The sequence below is a fragment of the Empidonax traillii genome, unplaced genomic scaffold (genome assembly GCF_003031625.1).
Source record: "Empidonax traillii isolate 1590-97213 ecotype Southwest subspecies unplaced genomic scaffold, ASM303162v1 scaffold211:size764888, whole genome shotgun sequence".
Classification (NCBI taxonomy): Eukaryota; Metazoa; Chordata; class Aves; order Passeriformes; family Tyrannidae; genus Empidonax; species Empidonax traillii.
Window position 1 is genome coordinate 12,623 of NW_020955404.1, and position 20,240 is coordinate 32,862.

Below are 20,240 nucleotides of genomic sequence, written 5' to 3' on the forward strand. Positions count from 1 at the left end.
CTTTGGCATTAGAAAGACCAAGCTCCTCACTCCTGAAGGCAGTGTTAACATAGCCATGTGTATATCCATAAAAGATCTCACCCAAGATGGAATGCAACCAAAAGTCTCCTGAGCACTCCTCTTGAGGTTGCCTAGCGCTGCCTTTGATAACTTCTCTCTTGAAGGGTTGCTTTCCCCTAGTCTTCCTGCTCCTCCGTGCCTTCCAGCTCTAAAATGCCTTCACCCAGGTGTGCAAAGCATTTATTTGTTTAAAGAACTTGTGACACTTTATAGAACATATAGAAATGGATAGGAGCGTAAAGATTGACTTGAAAATAAAAACACAGGCCTCTACTACCACAAATTAAAGTCAGCTTTCCCCTGTTTGGAAAAACACAAGGATCAGCACACACACACAGCATCAGGGTGTTACTAGGATGTCAACTATGGTAAATCACTTTCCTGTTATTGGGGATTTCTATTCTGTCATTCCTTCACATCTTCCTGAACTCATGGAAGAAGTCAACATAGCAAACTAAGAAATGTACATGTTTCAAGCCTGTACCCCCCGAGTGCAGAGACAAGAGTGCACAGTATTTTCTCTACACCTGCCTGCTCCCAGAGGCTCCAGAAAGACATATGGAAGAAGCAGTATTACAGAATCCCAGAAAAGCATTCAATACTAAAGTATTTAGAGCAAGAGAGTTACCTGCTGTGTTCCCCAGTCGAACTTGAAGAGCAGATAAAGGAATCAGCCAACGAAATTTAAATGGATCCAAGTCCCCATAATTATGTGCAGCACGAACATTAGTAGGCTGCAAAAAGAAAAACAACAAGCATATTTCTAAGAAGTAAAAGAAAAAAAGTAGTAGTGTTTTGTGTTACTCTTAAAAGATGTGCTTCTGAAGAGAAACTAAATTCATTAGACTTTCCTTCAGTCCCTTAAAATGTGCTTGTAAATGTAGTTGAAATGGTGATTGACAAAAACTTTGGAATTTTTAATTGCTTCAACTTTTAAAACCGTTTGATTTTAATGGATAAAAATAATACCTTGCATATAAATACTGCTAAGTTTCCCATGAAAGAACATGCAGACTGTTGATTAAAAGAATACATTAATCATGTAGCTGCTACTGCTTTTAGAGCCCCTCCTTCTGTTACAATAAGCATGGCTCAGTACATCACCATTGGTACTTGGGATATACAACTTGCTACCTGACTTCAGCATTCTAGGTTTGTAAGTGGGGACAGAGAAGGTTATGTTTATAATGTCCTTTTTCCTTTCCTTCTAGGGTGATCAAGGGTCTATAAAACCGAGGTCTTTCATCTACACACCGTGTTAAGGTAGACCATCATAAATGCCATCTGGAAGAATTAATGATTTCTACATGGTAGTGTTTCATATTCCACCTGACAGAACTAACATGGGGCTCACACAGAGAAGATGCTGCTGCTTACCAATCAACAACAAAAAAATATATTTATTGCTACACAGATACTGAGCACTTGTTTTAGCTGGGATAGTCAGAATTCCAGCCTAGTGAGAGAAGGTGGCGTTTCCCCTTTCACACCAGGATCTCACATTGCAGTAGTATCATAAATACCCACCACCTACACTGATATCAGACTCACCATTTTCTTTTTCAGTTTGTAGTTCTCTTTATACACCAGTATAACAGCCCTCTTAAAAACTAAAAAGAAAAAAAAAGGAAGACTGTTAGTTACACATGTAATAATTCAATGAAAATACTATCTTGGAGAAGATGATTATTATAGTCATGGGAATATGAGGGATGAGATAAACAAACATTGAAAAGCACTTGCCCTGTATTAAGATGACAATTGGGTTTTCATCCTACACTTTCGCAATGGCAGTATTTTTTCCTCATATTTTGTTCCAAACATTTAGGATGAAGCTATTTTGTACATTTATTCTGAAACTACCAGCAAACTGTCTCCTGTAAGTCTTCACATAAACAAATACAGCAGATGTAGATTACACAGAAAGTTTTCTTTCTGTAATCAGTGGACACTTTCAAGTGTAGTGAGGGGCCTATACCAAGAGAGCACTATGAAAAAGGACACCAAGTCTGGTCTTCTGCAGTTCAGCATTTGTCTAATTGGAAACTCAGACATCTCAGTTCCTATTTTCCTTCAGCAGGAATTCCCTAGCTTCCACAACACTGAGTGGAGTGTCTCACTAATTTTATCTAATCTTTCAGCCTCCAGGGAGATGGACATGTTTAGTCTCATTTGTAAGGAGGAACAGAAACATGGGGGCATTGAAGTTGCAGGTGAACTGAGGGATGGGTCTTAGAGCCGTGCTGGATCCCAGACTGGACTCTAGGGCAGAATCAGCTCTATCCCTGCTCATGCATGTTTTCTTCCAGAGGAGATAGGGGCAATAGTATGAATTTGAGTCTTGTCTCTATGTGAAGCCAGGATTCAGCTGTAGCAAGCACAGCATTAACCCCAAAGCTTGGCAGCTTTCTTCAGTTACACATATTGTGTGCATTTTCTAAGCTGCCTGCAGGGTGTTTGAAGTGAGAATAAAATTCAGTTTCCCAAGTGGCAGACAACGAGTCCAAGTTAAGCATCAGGCCAGAGTCCTTTCATTCATACTTGTCATGCTGGGAATTGTCCAGCATATGTGGATCACCAAGAAGCTCATCCAAGGAGCCTGGTAGGTAGTTTCTCTTTGTTCTGTTTGAAGCATCCTCTGCCCTAACCTGTCATGCTTCCCAGAGAGACTGAAAAAGGTAGACATGTTTCTCTTTCTCAGACAAGTTTGTCATCAGCTTGGAGTTCTTCTGTAGGTATTTGTTCAGTGAAATATTAAAATAATGCTTTTTAAAGAAAGGGATGAGTGCCTAAGATATGTCACTGAAAGATTTATTTACTTAGGTAATGAGTAAATGATTAATTGTGCATCTATTCTATTAAATAAAACTCATTTGTATACTCTCATTTCCAGATTAGCTTTCAGGTTAAAAAATCTGGATGGGGATTTCAATGCAGTAGCTGTAAAGCAGAAGTTAGCCTGAATTCACAAGAGTAGAATAAATCATGATTTTCCTACCAGCCTCCTCTGAAAGCCTCATTTAACAGATTGTTCTAAAGATAATATAGCCTCTTGAAAGTCTCTGATTTCCATAGCTTAAATATAGGCAAGATAGCAGCTGCAGGTGGCTCACAGAGCAAACAGTGCCAGCAAGCCAACAAATAGAAAGTTTTCTCATATTAGGAAATAACAACTGTGTATTTTTCAGATATAAGTCCACCCTAGATACCACATGGCTACAGGGAGCGGGGGTTTGGGGCTTTTATCCTGTGGTAAGATTTAATGTGATAATCTTCAGATTTGAAAGAGCAGAGTCATTAAGGAAGACACTTACCAAAAACTGTAAGTTCAAGGTCTTTTCTTGCTTTGCCCAGTGATGGGAAAGGATTCAGCCAAGAAACTGTAGAGTGCATCAGAAGTTCTCCCATTGAAAGTTCTGTCACCTGTATTAAATTATAACAGTATATAATATAAATAAACAGTATAAATACACATGGCAGTGCTGCGACCCACATATGTAAAATGATAATATGTAAAATGGTAATATGTAAAGTTACATACTGGTAACTTTAAGGATCTGTTTTCTGTATTTACTCTGTGTACAGAAGGAGATCTGCAACTACAGCAGGAAGAGTGTGAGTAATCCCCCTCTTTAAAATAGGTAACAACTTTACTAAGTAATAGCCCCCAAGTTATGAAAGCTGGATAGAAGTTCTTACTATTAATAACTTAGAAGAATATTAAATTGACCTAATAACCTGTCACTTACATATAGCCAGTTGTGAACTGGCTGATTTAGTAGCTGTAAGTATCTTTATAGAGTAATTAGTATTAATGACACTGCCAATGGCAGAGTTAGTGGAGGTCTTATACTTTGAGGCTCCTTTCTTCTGGGGACACAGTGTGACTCTGAAGAATCTCACAGGCTGTCAAGTTTTGTTTCCCATAAGTGATGAGAAACCAGGTAGCCGACATGATGATTTGACTTTTACTAACTGGAAATAAAACAAATGAGCTTGCATTTCTCATATCTGATATCCAACTTTACAGATTTGATTTGCTCAGTGATTGTTTGATGTAAATGACTAAGTGGAGACCTTGCTGCCCCAGTTCTGGGAGATGAGTGCACACAATCTGTATAACTAATGGGTTTTGCTCTGACAAATAACCATGGATGCCTCAGCACTGGAAGTGTAGAGAATGAGAATAACAGATCTTAATGTGAAACCCCTTGAATTGTCATTTTCATTTATACGGGTGAAAAAATATCTTAAGAACTTAAAAACTCCATAGCATAACATCAAAATGCCTTAGGGCATGGATAATCTCTGCAACATTTTGAAAAAAAAAAAAAAAAGAAGGATTTTTCCTACTGAGAACTATGTCTAGTCCTGCTTTCAATTCATGTCAGTCCAGAAGGCAGCTCTGGCAGCTGTCTGAAAATTTTACCGTAACCTACTGACAAAAAGAAACTTGACAGGCAGATACAAAACAGAAGTCAAAATATTAAAGGAGAATGGAGGAAGCCCAGCACAACTTTCCAAAATTACCTCAAGAAGAGATGAAACCCCAACAGCAAGCTGGATAATGCTTCAAGAGACAATAGAACATGTTTCTTCTCTTACCTCTTTTTCTGTTCCACTTTGATCTGCAACCAGTTGGTCAAATACAGTGCCATAATCTTCATATATTTTCTGCATCTCATTGATGTGACTTGCTACTTTTTCCATTGCCTTTAGTGCTTCTATAAGGTTTAAAAATTTTATAGACAGCTATGTAATTCAGTTGTATTTTCTAAACATGATATTCTTTAATTGAGTTCCCCTTGAGATAGGTAAAATAATGCTGTCTTCCCAAGCTCTGGTGAACTGAATTTTAGCTTTATGTTGTCAGTGCTTTCTCATAGTAACAGTAGAGGGAATACTTCTTAATCAGAGCAAGTGAAAAATGCTCATCTGGTGTCTTAAGTGCCTAAAAAAGGTTGCAAAAAGCATTCCATTGACAAGTCTCCAAATGTTTGAATATGTATAGCAATAAGATAGTAACCACAGTTAAATTTTGCATCTTGGAGATATGGGGCCACTAGGATTGCTGGAGTAACCTACACTCATTCTAGAATATGTTATCTAGTGAGCTTTAGGATAAACAAATTGCTTTTGTCTCACCACAGAATGGACAAAATTCCTCGTGGACTGTATAAATGAAATTAAATGCTAGGGACAGATTTTGTTTAAGTTTTGGGTTTTTTTTCCAAGCAAGAGTGTCACTAGATTACATTAGATTTTTCTGTTAATTCAGACAGGAATTGGAGAAGGGTGCTTAATTTCATCAGCTCTTAATGCTGCAGCCTTTTAGCAGTTTGGCATCCATCCTGATGTGCGAGTAAATCACCCCCAGTTTTTTTGGGCAAGGGGAAAATATTAGAAGCTCCTTGGAAGTCAGTAACAGCCTGATGACTTTTTGCTGACAGTGGATTTTTGCCTGAATCTGTTTTGTGAAAATGACAATCGATCCATAAAATAAATGTCTTGGTTTTCATCCACCAAGTCCTGACAGACCTGAACTGGAATTCGCCATGGTTAAGTCCCAATCATCTGAGCACAGAAAAGCGAGCACTCTAATGTATGTTAGAGAGTAAGTCTTTTTACATGGAAAGATTGTAAAGCTTTGACAAAGATCTCCTCTGTGGGAGCAAGAGTCACAGAAAAATCTCAACAAAAATTTCATTCTGTAGAACTCTTAAACTTTGGCACATTTCAAGAACTAAATAATAACCACAAGATGGAGCCTTGGTCAGTGTTTCTCAAGTGGGGAAAAAAATCAACACTGTGACTTGAAATGCTCCTGTGCATGAGAATAAAGACCCCAGTCCTACTTGCCATGGCAAATCCTGGGCATATCTGCTTCTCAAAGGGACTTGGACATACCAGGTAGGACTTTCAGCTAAAAATACAAAAAAACTACTTATTATTTTTAAGGAGAGGGAGGGACTTCTCTCTAGGTTTTTACAAGTTCTGTGCTCTCTATCAGAATGTCTACCTGTATCTTCAGAAAGGGGAAGAAATAAAACTTAACTCATATTCATTCCTATAGAAGAAAGGAAGAAGTTACCTGTCAAATGATAGTGCTCCTCACTCTCGTTATCTGTCAGAGACACCAGCTCTTTTAAAAGCAGAGGATATTTCAGCACTCTCTGAACAGGCTTTATGAGATATGATTCCAGTGTAGAAGAATGTTGCTTTGTGGGATTTCGAGCATCCAGAAAGGCCTTAAAGGCACTATCTGTTTTGGCTGCATGTACAAAAAAAAAGACTTGGTCAGTTGAACATGGAAGTCATAGAAGCTACAATAGTTGAAAAGCATGGAATTGCAACTTGAACCCAGCACCAAAACCCTCACCCTTTTCAAAAGATGGTTTACAGAGTAGAATACACTATTAATTTCATAATAATCTCCTGCATTAAATAACATTATCAAGGACTGAGAGAGAAATTTTATCAAGGTGAAATTATTTCTCAGTGTAATTTTTCCACTGAACTGCAGTGAATGGCAGAGGAAGTAATCTCGAACTTACTCTACCCTTTGTTGCTGCTTTTTGGAGTCTGGGTCTGCAGACAGCACAAACTTGTGGAAGATGTTTCTGTAGCTATCCAGGCTACTGCCTGGAGATTATAAAAGGAATCTTATTCTTCAGGTCTATATCATACTTCAGCAGAATCCCTGATCTTAGCTCTTCCTATTGAAAGATACCTGATCAGTACCTGTTTTGTATCAATATTCATTCTTTGATTTACCAAGTTGCAAGATTTTTTACAGTAGTTCACTGCAGTTTGAATTCATGCAAATAAGTTACAATAATGAAGATGATAAATTACCTCTCTCGAGAACTTTCTGAACTTTGATGTGGTTTGCACAGAAGCCACTGTACAGTTTAAAGTGGTCAGCATAATACAGAAAGGAGCCTCCAAGGGAAAACAGCAGTTTCTGAAATCAACACAATCAAATGTTAATTCATTGCTAGAATCCTAAATAAAGGTTCAGGCACATAACATGCAGACTCAATGTTGTGATTATCTGCTATCTTTCTACACATATCCTGTATTTTATATATATATATATATGTGTGTGTGTGTGTATATACATATATATTTATATATACACATATATAACATGAATATACTACTGGTAGTAATTCAATGATGTTTTTGTATTTTGCTGAGTATAGAGGTCAGCCTACTTAGCACAGCCTGCAATTTTCTCTTTTCTTCCTGAGCAGGTAACACCACTGCAGATATTTTGTTTTACTGTATATTTCAGGCAGCACAGGAACAAAAATCAACAGACACGTAACTTCGCTGTGCTGGGAAAAAAACATGAGCAATAGGAAGCAAGGCATAAAAGTGCCAAAGCCAGAAGGGGTAGTGTAAAACAAATACAGGATTGCTTTCCAACTGTTTTCCTTTTTTCAGGCAGGTGGTAATTACAGGGCGCCTCTGATGTTCTTGGATGCAGAGGAGGTTGGGAAGATATGGGAGGGACTGAATCATAAGAGGGAGGTTTTTAGAAAATGCCTCCCAAAGGAAATATAAGAGGAGTAGCGAGTGAGGAGGAGAGCAGCCCTCTCCCCTCTTTTAATTCAGTGTTTGCTCCGCAAAATGCAGCCTGTGTTTGGGACACCTGCCAGCAGCCTCGCTCAGTCCTGAGCCAGTGACTCTATTTCCAGTTAGGGCAGGTACTGGGTGGTGCTACAGCCATTTACACTTAGTAGGCTCTCTTCTTGGACATCACATAAGAAAAGTTCTCAATCCGTATCAAGTAAGATGAGAACTGTAGGGAGAAGCATGGGCAGGGTAGAATTCAGCACAGCAACAACAACCTTTCTACAAAAGGAGTTCTGCATCACAACCACTGCTAGTTTATAGTGTACTCAAAGTCTACTCTGCATTTTCCCATGTTGCATCTTCTGCTACGGGAAGATAAAACCATGAAAAATAGCACATATCTTTCATTGCTAAATAGAAGTCTGTAAGCCAAAGTAAAGCTTCAAACATAAAAGCAACCATATGAAACTTCTTAGAGCTAGAAACTTCTTAAAGCCAGATTCTCACAAACATTTTCAGGCACACTACAAAGTATGAAATGGTGAAATATTTACCCGGAACTGAGATGGTGTTTCCAATGTATTAAAATCTGAGGAAGAAGATATTCCATCTTCAAGGGTCTCCAAAAACACCTTCTGGAAATCCAGCATTTCTGGCAGACTGCCAAACAAGGACTCCATCTGTGAAGAACATCAGGCTATGAAATATAGCATTCCATGACAGTGGACTAAGGAGATGTAACACACAAAGAGGTTGCAAAGCCACTAGTCTCTTTGTTAATACTCTTATAAGGGGTTTTATAAAAAAAAAAAACATGCAAAAAGTGAAGATTTCTTAGCAGTTAATTCAGAAGAACAATTACCCTTTAAGAAAAAGAAGTGCTGCACACATGAGACAGAAAGGCACTGACTGGTGTAATTGCTATTGTTATTATTGTCTGCTTTTTCTATCATACTCTAAGCAATGAAAAACCCAAGTGCTAAGGTTTTAAACTGGAAAAGAATGAAAAGCATGTATTTCAGTTATCCCTCACCTCATCCTGAGTGAGGAAGGTTTCATTCTGAAGGGGCTCCAAGTACAGCTCAAAAAGGCAGCTCAAGTCCTGCAAGAAAGAGTATTTGTTTATCTTCTATGTAAAATTTTGAAATTGTTCTTTATGTGACCTTGAGATAGGGGTAGGTTTTGGGAATGAAATAGAGATAAAATTAGTTCTCAGTAACAAAATCACTTGCATGTTGTTATCACAGAAGTGATTGCTAAATTAGACACAAACTGATTTCAGTGTAATGTTTTTGTTTCATCCTTAAAGCTTTACATCTTAATTATAACAAATTTTATTTTACCTTAGCATGAGGAAAAAAATATTACAGATTATGGTTTTCTATTGAGTCCCTCTGTATGAAAAGCAGCAGATGTTTTAATCATGTATGTTAGATAAACCATATAAATAGCCACTCATGGATGTACAAAGTGTGTTCTCTCCTGCAAACATTATTGCAGCAAGTACAACATCTGTAAATATGTGTTTTGAGATCCAGTAAAGAAGATGACTCCTCTTTGCTAAAGGTCAATGAAATCAAAGTTTTCATGTTTCTTTTGGTATCCAGTCACATCAATTTGGGGTTTATAAAAAGAAGAGAGATATCTCTAACAAATTACAGACTCAGAAGAGAAATAACATACAATGAACTGGAGTTATGACTTTTAGCTATTTTCCACAGTTAAACTTTTTTTCTGATTTGTAGGAGACTGATCTTTTCTTTTACTAGATTTATTTTCATCTTGAAAATTGGGGAAACATCCCCTAAAAACCAGTTTTTGTACTGCAGGTATCTACTCCCCACAAATTACCACTCTTTGATGTAACTACAAATTGACTAGAACTAATGCTACCATATCAAATGCTGCAGCCTCTGTTACAGGAACAAGTCTGCCAAAAACAACAGGAACAATTAGATAAGTAGATTTTGTAGCTTATGGCCCTTGCTGAGGGCTGGTTATATAAAGATAACCATGAAATATTAAAGAACGTCCATAAGTTATGGTCAGCCTCAAAAACAAGGCTGTAGCGAGCCAGACTTTATTTTTTTTTACCTTGACATAAGATTTCTCAGTGTCCATAAGTTCTTGGATGACTTTTCTCAATCTATCTGCATCAGAAAGGTGGCGAGCCAGTGGTCGTGGAGGTGGATCCTGGTTGTCCTTCTGTCCTTCCATACTGCTTGCTTGGACTTCTTGGAAGTTCCGGCACAACGCGCTGATCTGTTCTGCACTCTGTTAAGTGAGAAGAAAGAGACAAACACCAATGTTTTCAGAATACAAGCTCCACTACAATAATTTCTAAAGTTCTCCAGTTTTGGTCTTGTTCCAAATTCAGGGGCCAGAGCTTGCCACTGATTTTTGTCTGATGTGCATCTTGATAGCTTTGAACAGCTTTAATTTATAGCAGATCTCGATCACAGCAGTAAAATGAATTTAATTTTTTCTAGTGATTTTCCAGTGCAAATTATTTTCAGTCTTCAGAGATAAGCTTTTGGGATGCAAAAGATGAGAGAGCAGATATACTTTGATTCTTATGACACTAGCTTCACATTATTTTTCATCTCTCTTATTTTGCAACACTCACTGCATCAAAATAGAAAGAATTAGTAGATAAATATCTTATAAGCATCCAGCACAATTCTTTTATTTGTCATCTGTTGTCATCATATTGTGTTGTGTGTTTTGTTATTGCTTTTTAAACAATGAAATGTGGAACTGAGGATTAAAAGTCCAATGTCCTGGGTTGTCAAAAGATGTCCAGATGCTTTCTATCCAAGTAGTCAACTACATATCAGATCTTTTGCTTTCAAAAAAGGCAAATGGAAATGTAAATCTTTGAGATTCTTTGGAGGAATTATAAAAATGAGAAAAAAGAAAAAACAGAAAATTTTCAAGCCAGGTAGGAACTGAAGATAGAACAACAACATTTAATCTTGTAAGGCAAAGATGGAAGAGAAAGAGATATTTCTGACACTATGAAATAGATGTGTAATTTTCTCTTGTATGACCACCACTAATATCCAAGAGCAACTTTTTCAGGCAATAATCTTTAATGCTTAATTTGAAAATTATTCCACTGTTCTTTCCTTACACAGTATTTCTCCGAAAGCTAAAATATCACTAATGTTACCTAATTTTACTTTAAAAGCACTTGGTATCCACATCTTGATACTACATGAAATAATTCTTCAGTGCTTCTATCATTCAGATACTCATTAAGAAACTGGACAGTTGCATATGTTGTACCCTGTATTAGCAAATGCATTAAATTGTAATAAGGACTTATATCAAGTATAAGTCTTGTTTCAGTGAAGATATCAGGACATGAGTGCATTTCAGAACTGTCTGTAGTAATCTGTAGCAATTTATTCCACATGCTGTTTCAAGTGATCCTTTTTGGGTGTCCTGGTTCACCACCGTGTAACTAAGTTCACCAACATACTAGGCCACCAACTGAACAAGTGCAAAAGTTATTCTGCGAATGAGTTGAGCTATACAAAACCTTCAGTAGGGTGGAGGCTAAATGAATTTGCAATATTTCATCTCAACCATTCCTGTGATAAAACACCTATATGATGAAAATAAATGTTAAAATTTCAAATATTTGCCATGTAGTCCATATTACTCTGTAGCTTAACATCTTCCAGTTTTAAACAATGTCACCACTCTAAAAGAAATTACTTTCCTCACTGGTACATGCAACCAGCTTCATGGTTTTGTATGACAGCTTGCAGGACTATAAAATTTAGATACATTTAATATTTTCAACACTTATTAGGACCCCAAAATGCGACCTAAAAAATGGAATAGTGTTTGTTGGAATTACAGTTGCACACCAATGAAATACATTTGAAAATCAGATTCAGTCTGAAACTAAAATTAATTGTTGGTTTGGAAACAAATCACAATTTAGGAAGAGGGGTGTGTGTGTATGTATGTTATTTTAAAGCAATTTGTAAACAGTTGAATGCCAAAGTACTTCAGTTTTGTTTTCTTTCTTTCTGATGTCAGAAAGGTTTGAATTTGCATCAGAATGCCTCAGATTTTACACTCTCTACAGCTATGTGGGCAGCTTGATTTACATCAGCCTGATGACTGATCAAGGACACCAAGATCAAGGATGCAAAACAGCCTGTTGAAAGCAAGTCATAAACATCATCATCATGGACAGTTTTACAAGGAGGAGTTAAAAGTCCTCTATTTCTCCTCAACCACCCTCACATAGAGAGCAGGCAGACATTGGGGAACATGCTATTTCTACATCCCCTTCGGTTTTGGGGTCAGAGCTGCATCTGTCACTGAGAAACACTGGATAAGCATATGGAAATAGATGCTACTTCTCAACATAGATACTTTTTGATCACCTAAGCAACATAATTTTGATGTCAGAAATTGTTCTGTACAACTTGTCTAATTCCAAAGCACAGGATTACCTCTTAGGTATGGCAAACAAGCACTGATTTTTAGAAACTTTAATATATTCGTGAAAATTTTTGCAAATTTGGCATTAGAATTATTGCACTTGACCTCCTGTGCCACTCATAGGATCTTATCCTTTCCTGAAGTCTTGCTGCTCTCTGTCCTTCCCTCTATGTGAGTCTTCTAGACAGTGCAATATCCAGACCTCAGCCTTTGTACCCACTGTGGTATTTACATTCAGGTCAAAGCAAGCATAAAGTGCCGCTTGATCACAGGAGAAAAGTATTTTACATTCACTCATTCACATTGCATGGACCACAGAAGATGCAGGAACCCCTTTTGCTAGTGGAAGCACTTTTTCTTGACAAAGAGCATAGCATTAATTAGAAAATTCACAGTAACAAATAAGTAGGTATAAAAACAATTCTTGTGTCATGCTTCTTTCCAAAACTCCCTTACCATCCAGGTTGGGATCTCTACCTTTTATCCCCACTGCCCTGGATGCTACTTTCTGCCTCTGACACTAAACCACTTCCTGCTCTTTTAAACTGTTTAAAACAGATCTTTTCTAGAAAGACTCTAGTGACAACCCCTAAAAACATCTCTTTTGTATCTTGTATGCGTGGGCAGGGGAGGCTCAGCCTCTGCCCTGTTACTGACTGCAGCTGGGATTTCAAAGCCACCTGGGCATTCTGGATGTCAAATTAAAGCTTGGCAATCAAGGGCCCTTAAGCCAAGAAGTCTCAAGAGGAACCCCCAGTTGATACTACATATATTCACTGTAATCTTGAACTAAGGTAGGAATTAACCCCGAATTTGTCCTGAACACAGGCAGATTTGACTCTCATGCAACTGATAAATTCCTTGAGCACACAGCTGCTGCTTTTATTTGCACAAGACCAAGACTGCCTGTACTTAGTAAATGGTAAAAAAAGTATTTATGCTGACCTTTATAGTGTGCAGCTCATTAGAATAAATAAAATTAAATTGGTAAAAAGTCCAGATGACTGATTGTGGACAAAGGCTGCAAGGTAGTTGGGTACAGATAAAAGTTAAAGAGAGTACAGTGGAAGTAACAAATTTCCTCCAAAAATCCATCACTCGAGCTTATGTATGGCACTTTCAGCAGGATGTTTAGGAGATTGCAATCAGCTTCAGCTTACCTTTGGCACCGTAGTGCAGACAGATAAGGGTAAATATCCAAAATTTAGATTAACAGTGCTAGAGTAGGGAAAGACAAATTGAATTTATGCAGGGTTTATAGAAAAAAACCCAAGCATTTCAAGTAGAAGGAAGCTAAGCAGCATTGTGCTGTTTTATTGGCCATATTCAAAGATTTTCCAACAAAGCTGTATAAACCCTTCCATATATCTAGCAGTCAGGGGAAGCAACCTCCTGCCCCATACTCTCTTGACCTTTAAGAAAACAGAAGGACGTTTAGAAGTAGCCTTGAGAAACAGTTTTGTCATCCCTGCATGTTTGAGACTCAGACTTAGGTCCCACATCCTTTTGTATGGATATCCCCTGTGACCATGGACTGCCCATAATAACCTTAGAAGGAAAAGTTCCAGTCCACACCATAATACCCTTGACCCACAGCAGTCAACCACTGCAGTGGTACTCAGCTTGTCAGATAGACAAGAAAGCACATTCCATTTTCGGTAATACTTGTGATATGAAATATTACAGATTATTCCCCTAAAGAGAATAAAAGAATACTCTTACAAGGATGTCTTACAGATTTGCTTTGCTCCTTCTAGACAAGCGTATCATCATTTGAGGCTGTGCTATCCCCACCAGAGTAACAAAACTCCATAAAATTAATCAGTGAGAGAGCAGAAGACATTAATCAGCAGTGGCTAAGGACTAGCACAATGATTTCATGGCTACCCTGTGACTTTCTACCAAATGATACTGATGGAGCATAAATGCTGCACAAGGTCAATTAGTGTTACAGCGTCTCTGCACATTGCTGTTTACTTTACCCTGATTTATATGTATCATGTACTCCATCAGTCTGTTGGGATTTGTTTGAAAAAGTGATAGAAAGGAATATTTTGAGTAGTCTTAAAAAACTCTATATAGCTTAAGAAAGACTCTTTGGTGAGATGAAAACCATGCATGCCCTTTGAAGAGTTTTCAGGTTTCTGTATCATTGTGCAGGGCACCAACCTCATCTATGGGGTGGGTCACGAGTCCTTTCCCACCCTAAAGAGGAATCATGGTCAGAAAATCCTGCAGAAACAGATTAGACTTGTGCCCTCTAAAAATGAACAGCTAACAGTTCAGCTCTGTCTGATATAGGTAATTCAAGGAAGACTGAATACACTAGTCAGCAGAAGAAATACAATTACACAGAATTTTGAGAAATGCATCCCTCACTCTGAGTAAAAGGGCATCTTGGAGATGTCCAGCACTTTTACTTTGTTGGAAGGTGCTTTTCTCCAGAACAAAGTATAGCCCTAACAGCCTCCTTTTTTTTTTTTTGTAAATAGCAACACTCTATGGACATGTCTGACGTCTCCTCAGAGATGTAACCACACAACATAAAAGGCTAGAAAGTTGCAGGCCTTAGCTTCCTTAAAGACCACTGAAAAAGGCTGATTTATGTTACACATCAATACAGTACATCACTCCTCTAATTTGTTCATTAAAACTGAAAAATGTCAGCAGTGTTTTACTGAAACATACCTTGTGGGATTTTCACCATAGATGTTTGGGCAAGAGTGCTGCTCACCTTTGGACCAGCACAAAGCTAAAACAAAGCTTTTGGAAGCTAAAACAAAGCAGTCACCTCAGTCTTATGCTCCTTCTCCTTCTTTACAGAATTTCAAGGCCATTTAGAATATGAAACTCCTTCTGACTGACACTGCTGAAATTTTATGGGTCTGTTTTGTTTCATTGTATCTCTTATATGTCTTTTAATTGAAATGTTTAAAACTTTGCTAAAAGAAGGGTATTTTTTTTAAAATGTCCACTCAGAGCCTTCATAGCAATAAGTGAAGCATAGTTAAAAGTTATGCTTTAAGGAGGGGGAAACAATCCCTACACACTGCAGTATGAGATGCTGCCCTCCTAGACACTACCAGACTATCCAACAGGCAAGGAATTAACAATGAACTTTTGTCTTTGAGTTAGAATTTCCCGATTTCAGGGAGATTTACGTTAGCAAAGTCAGCCTGTTCTGGTAACACAAATAGATGTCACCAACCTCATTTGGAAATCACAAGTACAGTAAGAAGAAGGGTTGATGACCCAGTAACTCTTTCTGGACAGCACAAGGGCCTGAGAGAACACTGAACATACCATAAAACAGCTAAGATGCAACCCACCTGATGTGGTGCCTGAGCTATTGATATTTTCATGGTGGGAAATCTTCCCTCTCACTTGCCACACAGAGAGATACCCATCTTTCTCCTTGAGTACAAAAGAAGTATCGGTGGTGACTGAAGTACTTGACTGAAACTCTAGTTATAAACCAGGTCACATAGCAGGAATCTGGGCCCAAGAGCCTGTATCGACCAGGTCCCCACGACTAGCAGCAACCACTGAGGTCATAGTTGCTGTGCTCAGCTTCTCTAAAATCAGTCCCCAAAGTCACCTGACCCAGCTCACACCAGTCAAAAGTAAAACAAAGTCACTTCCATTGCAGAACATTAAATCCTGACTATACAAAATTTAAGAATGAGCATTAGGAAAACAAAGAGAGAGGAACCCTAAAACCACGGTCACAAAAAGGAGACTCTTATCAGGTAATATCAAAGCACACAAAAATTTTCCCAAACCCTGATTTTGTGAAAACATTCAGCTCTTCCTTCCCCATGTCCTTATCCTGATGTTGTCAATTTTATTTCTACCACTTGTGTAACATATTTACAGCCTTCTTGTATTTCCCCAGCAATATCTTGATTATAGATCATATTTTTTCCCTCCCTATTTCCACAATCCTAATTTATTTGTGACAAAACAGAGAAACAGTGAAAACTTTCGTGCTACTGTTACTTCAAAATTTCCCTCCAGAATCTTTTTAAAACATCACACTTCTTGTCAAAATATGGATCGATCTTAGTCCTTTCTCTGACAGATGCAAGAAATAACGATTCGCTTGAGCCCAGCAACAAACAGTGCAGGCAACCAAACCACCCTTCCCTCCCCCAAACTTCACAGAGCCCAAACCTTTTCCCATGCAAACTACTGGTATAAACTCACCCACCAACTACACGTTACCAGAATCCATCATTTCATTACTGGGACAGTCGCTATTTATCAAGTACCGGCAGCTTGGCATGCTCCTGCGGCCCCATCACCTTAGCCTGATTAAGCAGAACCCCCCAGCTTAACCTACGCCGCTGCAGAACTCACCACAGAAAACATCCTGTGCAGAGAGCCGTAAGCTGCTGCTGCCTGCTGCTGGGTTTTGCGAGCCAACGCTAGACTCTTAGCTCTGGTTTTACTCCTCCTGAAGGCGGGCATTGTAGCTTGTGAATACAAACTTTGCCAAAGGAAAACGGCCCTCGGAAGGAAGCCACAAACGTTGTGATCCCCTACGAACACACCTTCTCTCCGAGCTCAGCTGCACAAGTTTCTCTTTTGTGCCGATTAACAAAAATCAAAGGCACCGACAACATCCCAGTGCAACGGGGCTAAGTGGTGTACGAGAGCACAAACAGAACTGCCATGCCTCCCTTTATTGCTACAAATGCAGGGAAAAGATGCCAGATGAGGTTTTTTTTTATAAATAGCTTGATGTAGTGAGTGCAGGACAAAATGCAGTTATGGCAAGGGAAGATGGGTTTGATCTCCCTAGAAATATACCTGCCTCAGTGCCTGTGAAATTTACTGCATAAACAAAACATCAGGTGCTTTGAGAAAGTTAGCCAAATACCTAAAAATATCTAGAGGGTGCTGACTGCCCTGAAGGTCAGCATGAATTATCAATAGGATTGATGCTTTCTCAAGGGTACATGCTGCTAAATGTTGTGGCATACAAAATGCTCTTACAATGACAAAATGAAATCCAAATAGGCAGCTCTCTGGACAACTTCTTAACATAATTTTGCTTGTCCTTTGTTTGAACTTTTTAGCCGTATTTACATCAATAAAAAGAAATTTAAACTGGGCTCAGTAATAAATTCAGGCTTGAAAGCAAAAGTCCTGAAGTGGATATATTTACACAAAACCAATCGGATCTACAGATAGATTAAGAACAATGTAACTTTTAATAAAACATTATAGGACATGACAACACTGAGCTGAAGAGATAAACGACCGAGAAGCAATTCATTAATAAAAGGAGAACTACACCAGTGGCACAATAAAACACATCAACTCCCTTATTGCCCCTATCAGAGCACACCTAGAGTGCAAGGAAGTTGAGCTATATGAAGCTTCATTCAACACTGCCCTTGCCACCACTTATTGCTCTGTAGTAAACCCTTCTCTTGAATCCAAATGACCCCTCGAGCTTGGATATCTGTATCTTTGGTTATGTGTGCACTGCTTCAGAGGTTTCAAGGATATTCAGATATTCACCTTCATACAAGCAAGGGAATAACATAGCTTTCTCCTTTAATTACTGCAATTAAACTTACATCCATCTCTTTCCAAATCATTAGCACAACTTGACAGCTCAACATTTGCCAAACTCAGTCACTAAGAGGTTGCCTATCAGAGGAAAAATGATTCTGGAGCCCTGAAACAACATGCCGCTGATAAGACACGCAGAATGCATCACAGTAGTAGGAACCTCTTGTTTAGCTATGCTATTTCTTTCTCTTGGAGACAGATAGTGAGTTCAATGCGTGAGATGACTATATAATAGAAAACTGAGGAAAGGGTCTCGAAGGGGCAAGAGAGGTTTTGCCTGCTCCCTAACATTTCATTTTTCATGATATGTACAGCCTGGTTTAGAAATCCAGTTCCAGAGACTACTGTGTAGCATGTGCAAGGGTAATGTTCTTACACACCCTTTAGTGGTTGCCTTTGCAGTAGTCCACAGATCCTAGGGATATAAAGAGTAAGTCTGAAGAAAAAAAAAAAAAAAAAAAAAAAAAAAAAAAAAAAAAAAAAAAAAAAAAAAAAAAAAAAGTAGTCTGTAGAAATTAAAGATTTACAGTACCGCATATGGCATTTTAAAATAACACAGGGCAGATCAGCAGATCTATGTTTATTAAATGTATAACTATACTTTCTGGAAAGGTACTGTTTCCTCCTTTTCTATCTGCATTAGTTGTGGCACTTTCAAGCTCTGTCTTTATAATAGATACATGTTAAAACAGAGTTCATCCATTGGGACTGAGAAAAAAAAAAAAAAGGAAAATTTTGCTAAATTTCATGTCCAAGCCATATCATCAATCTTGATGAAAAACAATGACAGGCCTTTTTGATTCCATATTAGGAAGTTATTCTTTCCCCAGATTTGCTAATTAAGCCTGCATTATTAGCTAGCCATATGCCAACTAAAAGATGTTACCAATTAACAGCTTTTTTTAAATGTGTATTCATTAGAAAAAAAGAAAATTAGGTTTTAGTAACCTTTCCAACTCTTACTGAGGAACTTGGACAAATCAAAAAAGGGAACAACATGAACTAGAATAAACCAAATGAATGGAAGTGTTTTTTCTTTAGCCTTTGTTCTCTAGAAGCACACAACAAACACTCAAGCCCTTTTCAAAAATCTCTCCTATATAAAATTTACATGTAAAATTATCCATCACCTTGAAATACTTTTAAGATCACTGGAAAAATGGCATAGCCTTGTTGTTTCTTCCTGTGTACTTTCAGTAACACACATTCCCTTTACAGACATCTGGTTTTCATCTTTCCATTTCAGTGGCACCAGGCTTGATAGTTACCATAACAGTAACATCCTCCATAACACAGGCTTCCCTCTATTGTCCTGATACGTGTAGGTGTGCTTATCAGCATAAAGTTCATTTCCCATCCTGCTTTTGCCCCTAATGCATGAAGGTAAAAGGCTAATTTTGCTCACGCTGAATGTAAGGAAACAGTGGCTTGCCTCCAGGACAACTCTGAGCACTTTGTAACATCTGGACCACTGGTGACACAGAAGCATAATTGATACACACACACACACACACACACACATATATAAATATATATATAATATGTACATACCTACCCTGGACCAGCAGGAGCTCTGCGACAGTAGTGGTCTCCAAGCATTATAAGCTCACGCTTAATACAGCTGGTCTCCAGATCTCTACAGGGGCTCTGTTTTTTACTTTTTATAACTGTGGGTAGATGATTTTTCAGAATATTTTCCTATCATGCTTATTATACTAATAATATGGGTTTTAAACACCTTCAAAATCTATTCTCAAAGCATAACTGACCACTGTGAAGACACTTGCTTTAATTCCAGCACTAAAAAATATTAGTTATCATTCCAAATGTTTAAAATTAATTCTTGTTTTATTTCTAATTTTAAGCATCTGTTTGTAACATTCTCACCCAAAGAGTTTTGTGCTCAGTGCAAAAACTTTTCTCAAGTGTTGAATTAGAAACTATGGCAACATTATCTTCGCAGTTGCACTCATGTTTCACAATATAGTTTTGTAGTGTGCCACCTTTGAAGGAAGTGAAGGCAATTAGTATCTGTTCTTGTTAGTAGCCAGCATATTGCATTTTCAAATGTTAAAAGATGCGATAACTCCCCTGTAAAGACATATACAGATTTTCTGAACTCCACATCAACCTCTCCCCTGGTTATGGCAAGGCTTTTTATAGGCACTACAAAAGGATTCTGCTGTCCCAGAAGGAAACAAATACCATGTGAGAGGATGTCTATGTCTGCCCACAGTACGTTAACAAGTAAAGAGGCAACAGGTAACAAAACATGAAAATCTGGTGTAACCTCCTGTGCATCGGACTCAACTGACCCCTTAATTTTTTATAATTCTCCTCCCTCTTCCATCCTTTCAGGTATCTTTTTGTTATCTTGGATTTTGCAGAATCTGCTGCAGGTAGCAGATTTTTTTCAGTTTTGGCATTTCCGGTCTACCTTTACCATCACATGTTCCTGACAGATGAAAATAGGAATCAAAACTTCATCAAAGTGTATGATGGTACCCAGGATTCAGTATTTGTCTGAAATCCTATTTTGAAATTGTCTGCAA

The 20,240-nt window shown here is 38.1% G+C and overlaps 1 protein-coding gene across 4 annotated transcripts in view; it reads right to left on the reverse strand.

The window, feature by feature from the left end:
* The window catches only part of TIAM2 (T cell lymphoma invasion and metastasis 2), a 92,570-nt gene that overhangs the window by 3,131 nt on the left and 69,199 nt on the right, over positions 1-20,240 (reverse strand). For all 4 annotated transcript variants that reach the window (XM_027887466.1, XM_027887464.1, XM_027887465.1 and 1 more), the window contains 9 exons: positions 9,736-9,915; positions 8,675-8,743; positions 8,196-8,321; positions 6,916-7,024; positions 6,152-6,331; positions 4,666-4,784; positions 3,375-3,483; positions 1,612-1,670; positions 689-794 (listed from right to left, as the gene is read on the reverse strand). In XM_027887466.1, the coding sequence (XP_027743267.1) occupies positions 689-794; positions 1,612-1,670; positions 3,375-3,483; positions 4,666-4,784; positions 6,152-6,331; positions 6,916-7,024; positions 8,196-8,321; positions 8,675-8,743; positions 9,736-9,915 (1,057 nt within the window). The remainder of the gene's footprint in view (positions 1-688; positions 795-1,611; positions 1,671-3,374; positions 3,484-4,665; positions 4,785-6,151; positions 6,332-6,915; positions 7,025-8,195; positions 8,322-8,674; positions 8,744-9,735; positions 9,916-20,240) is intronic.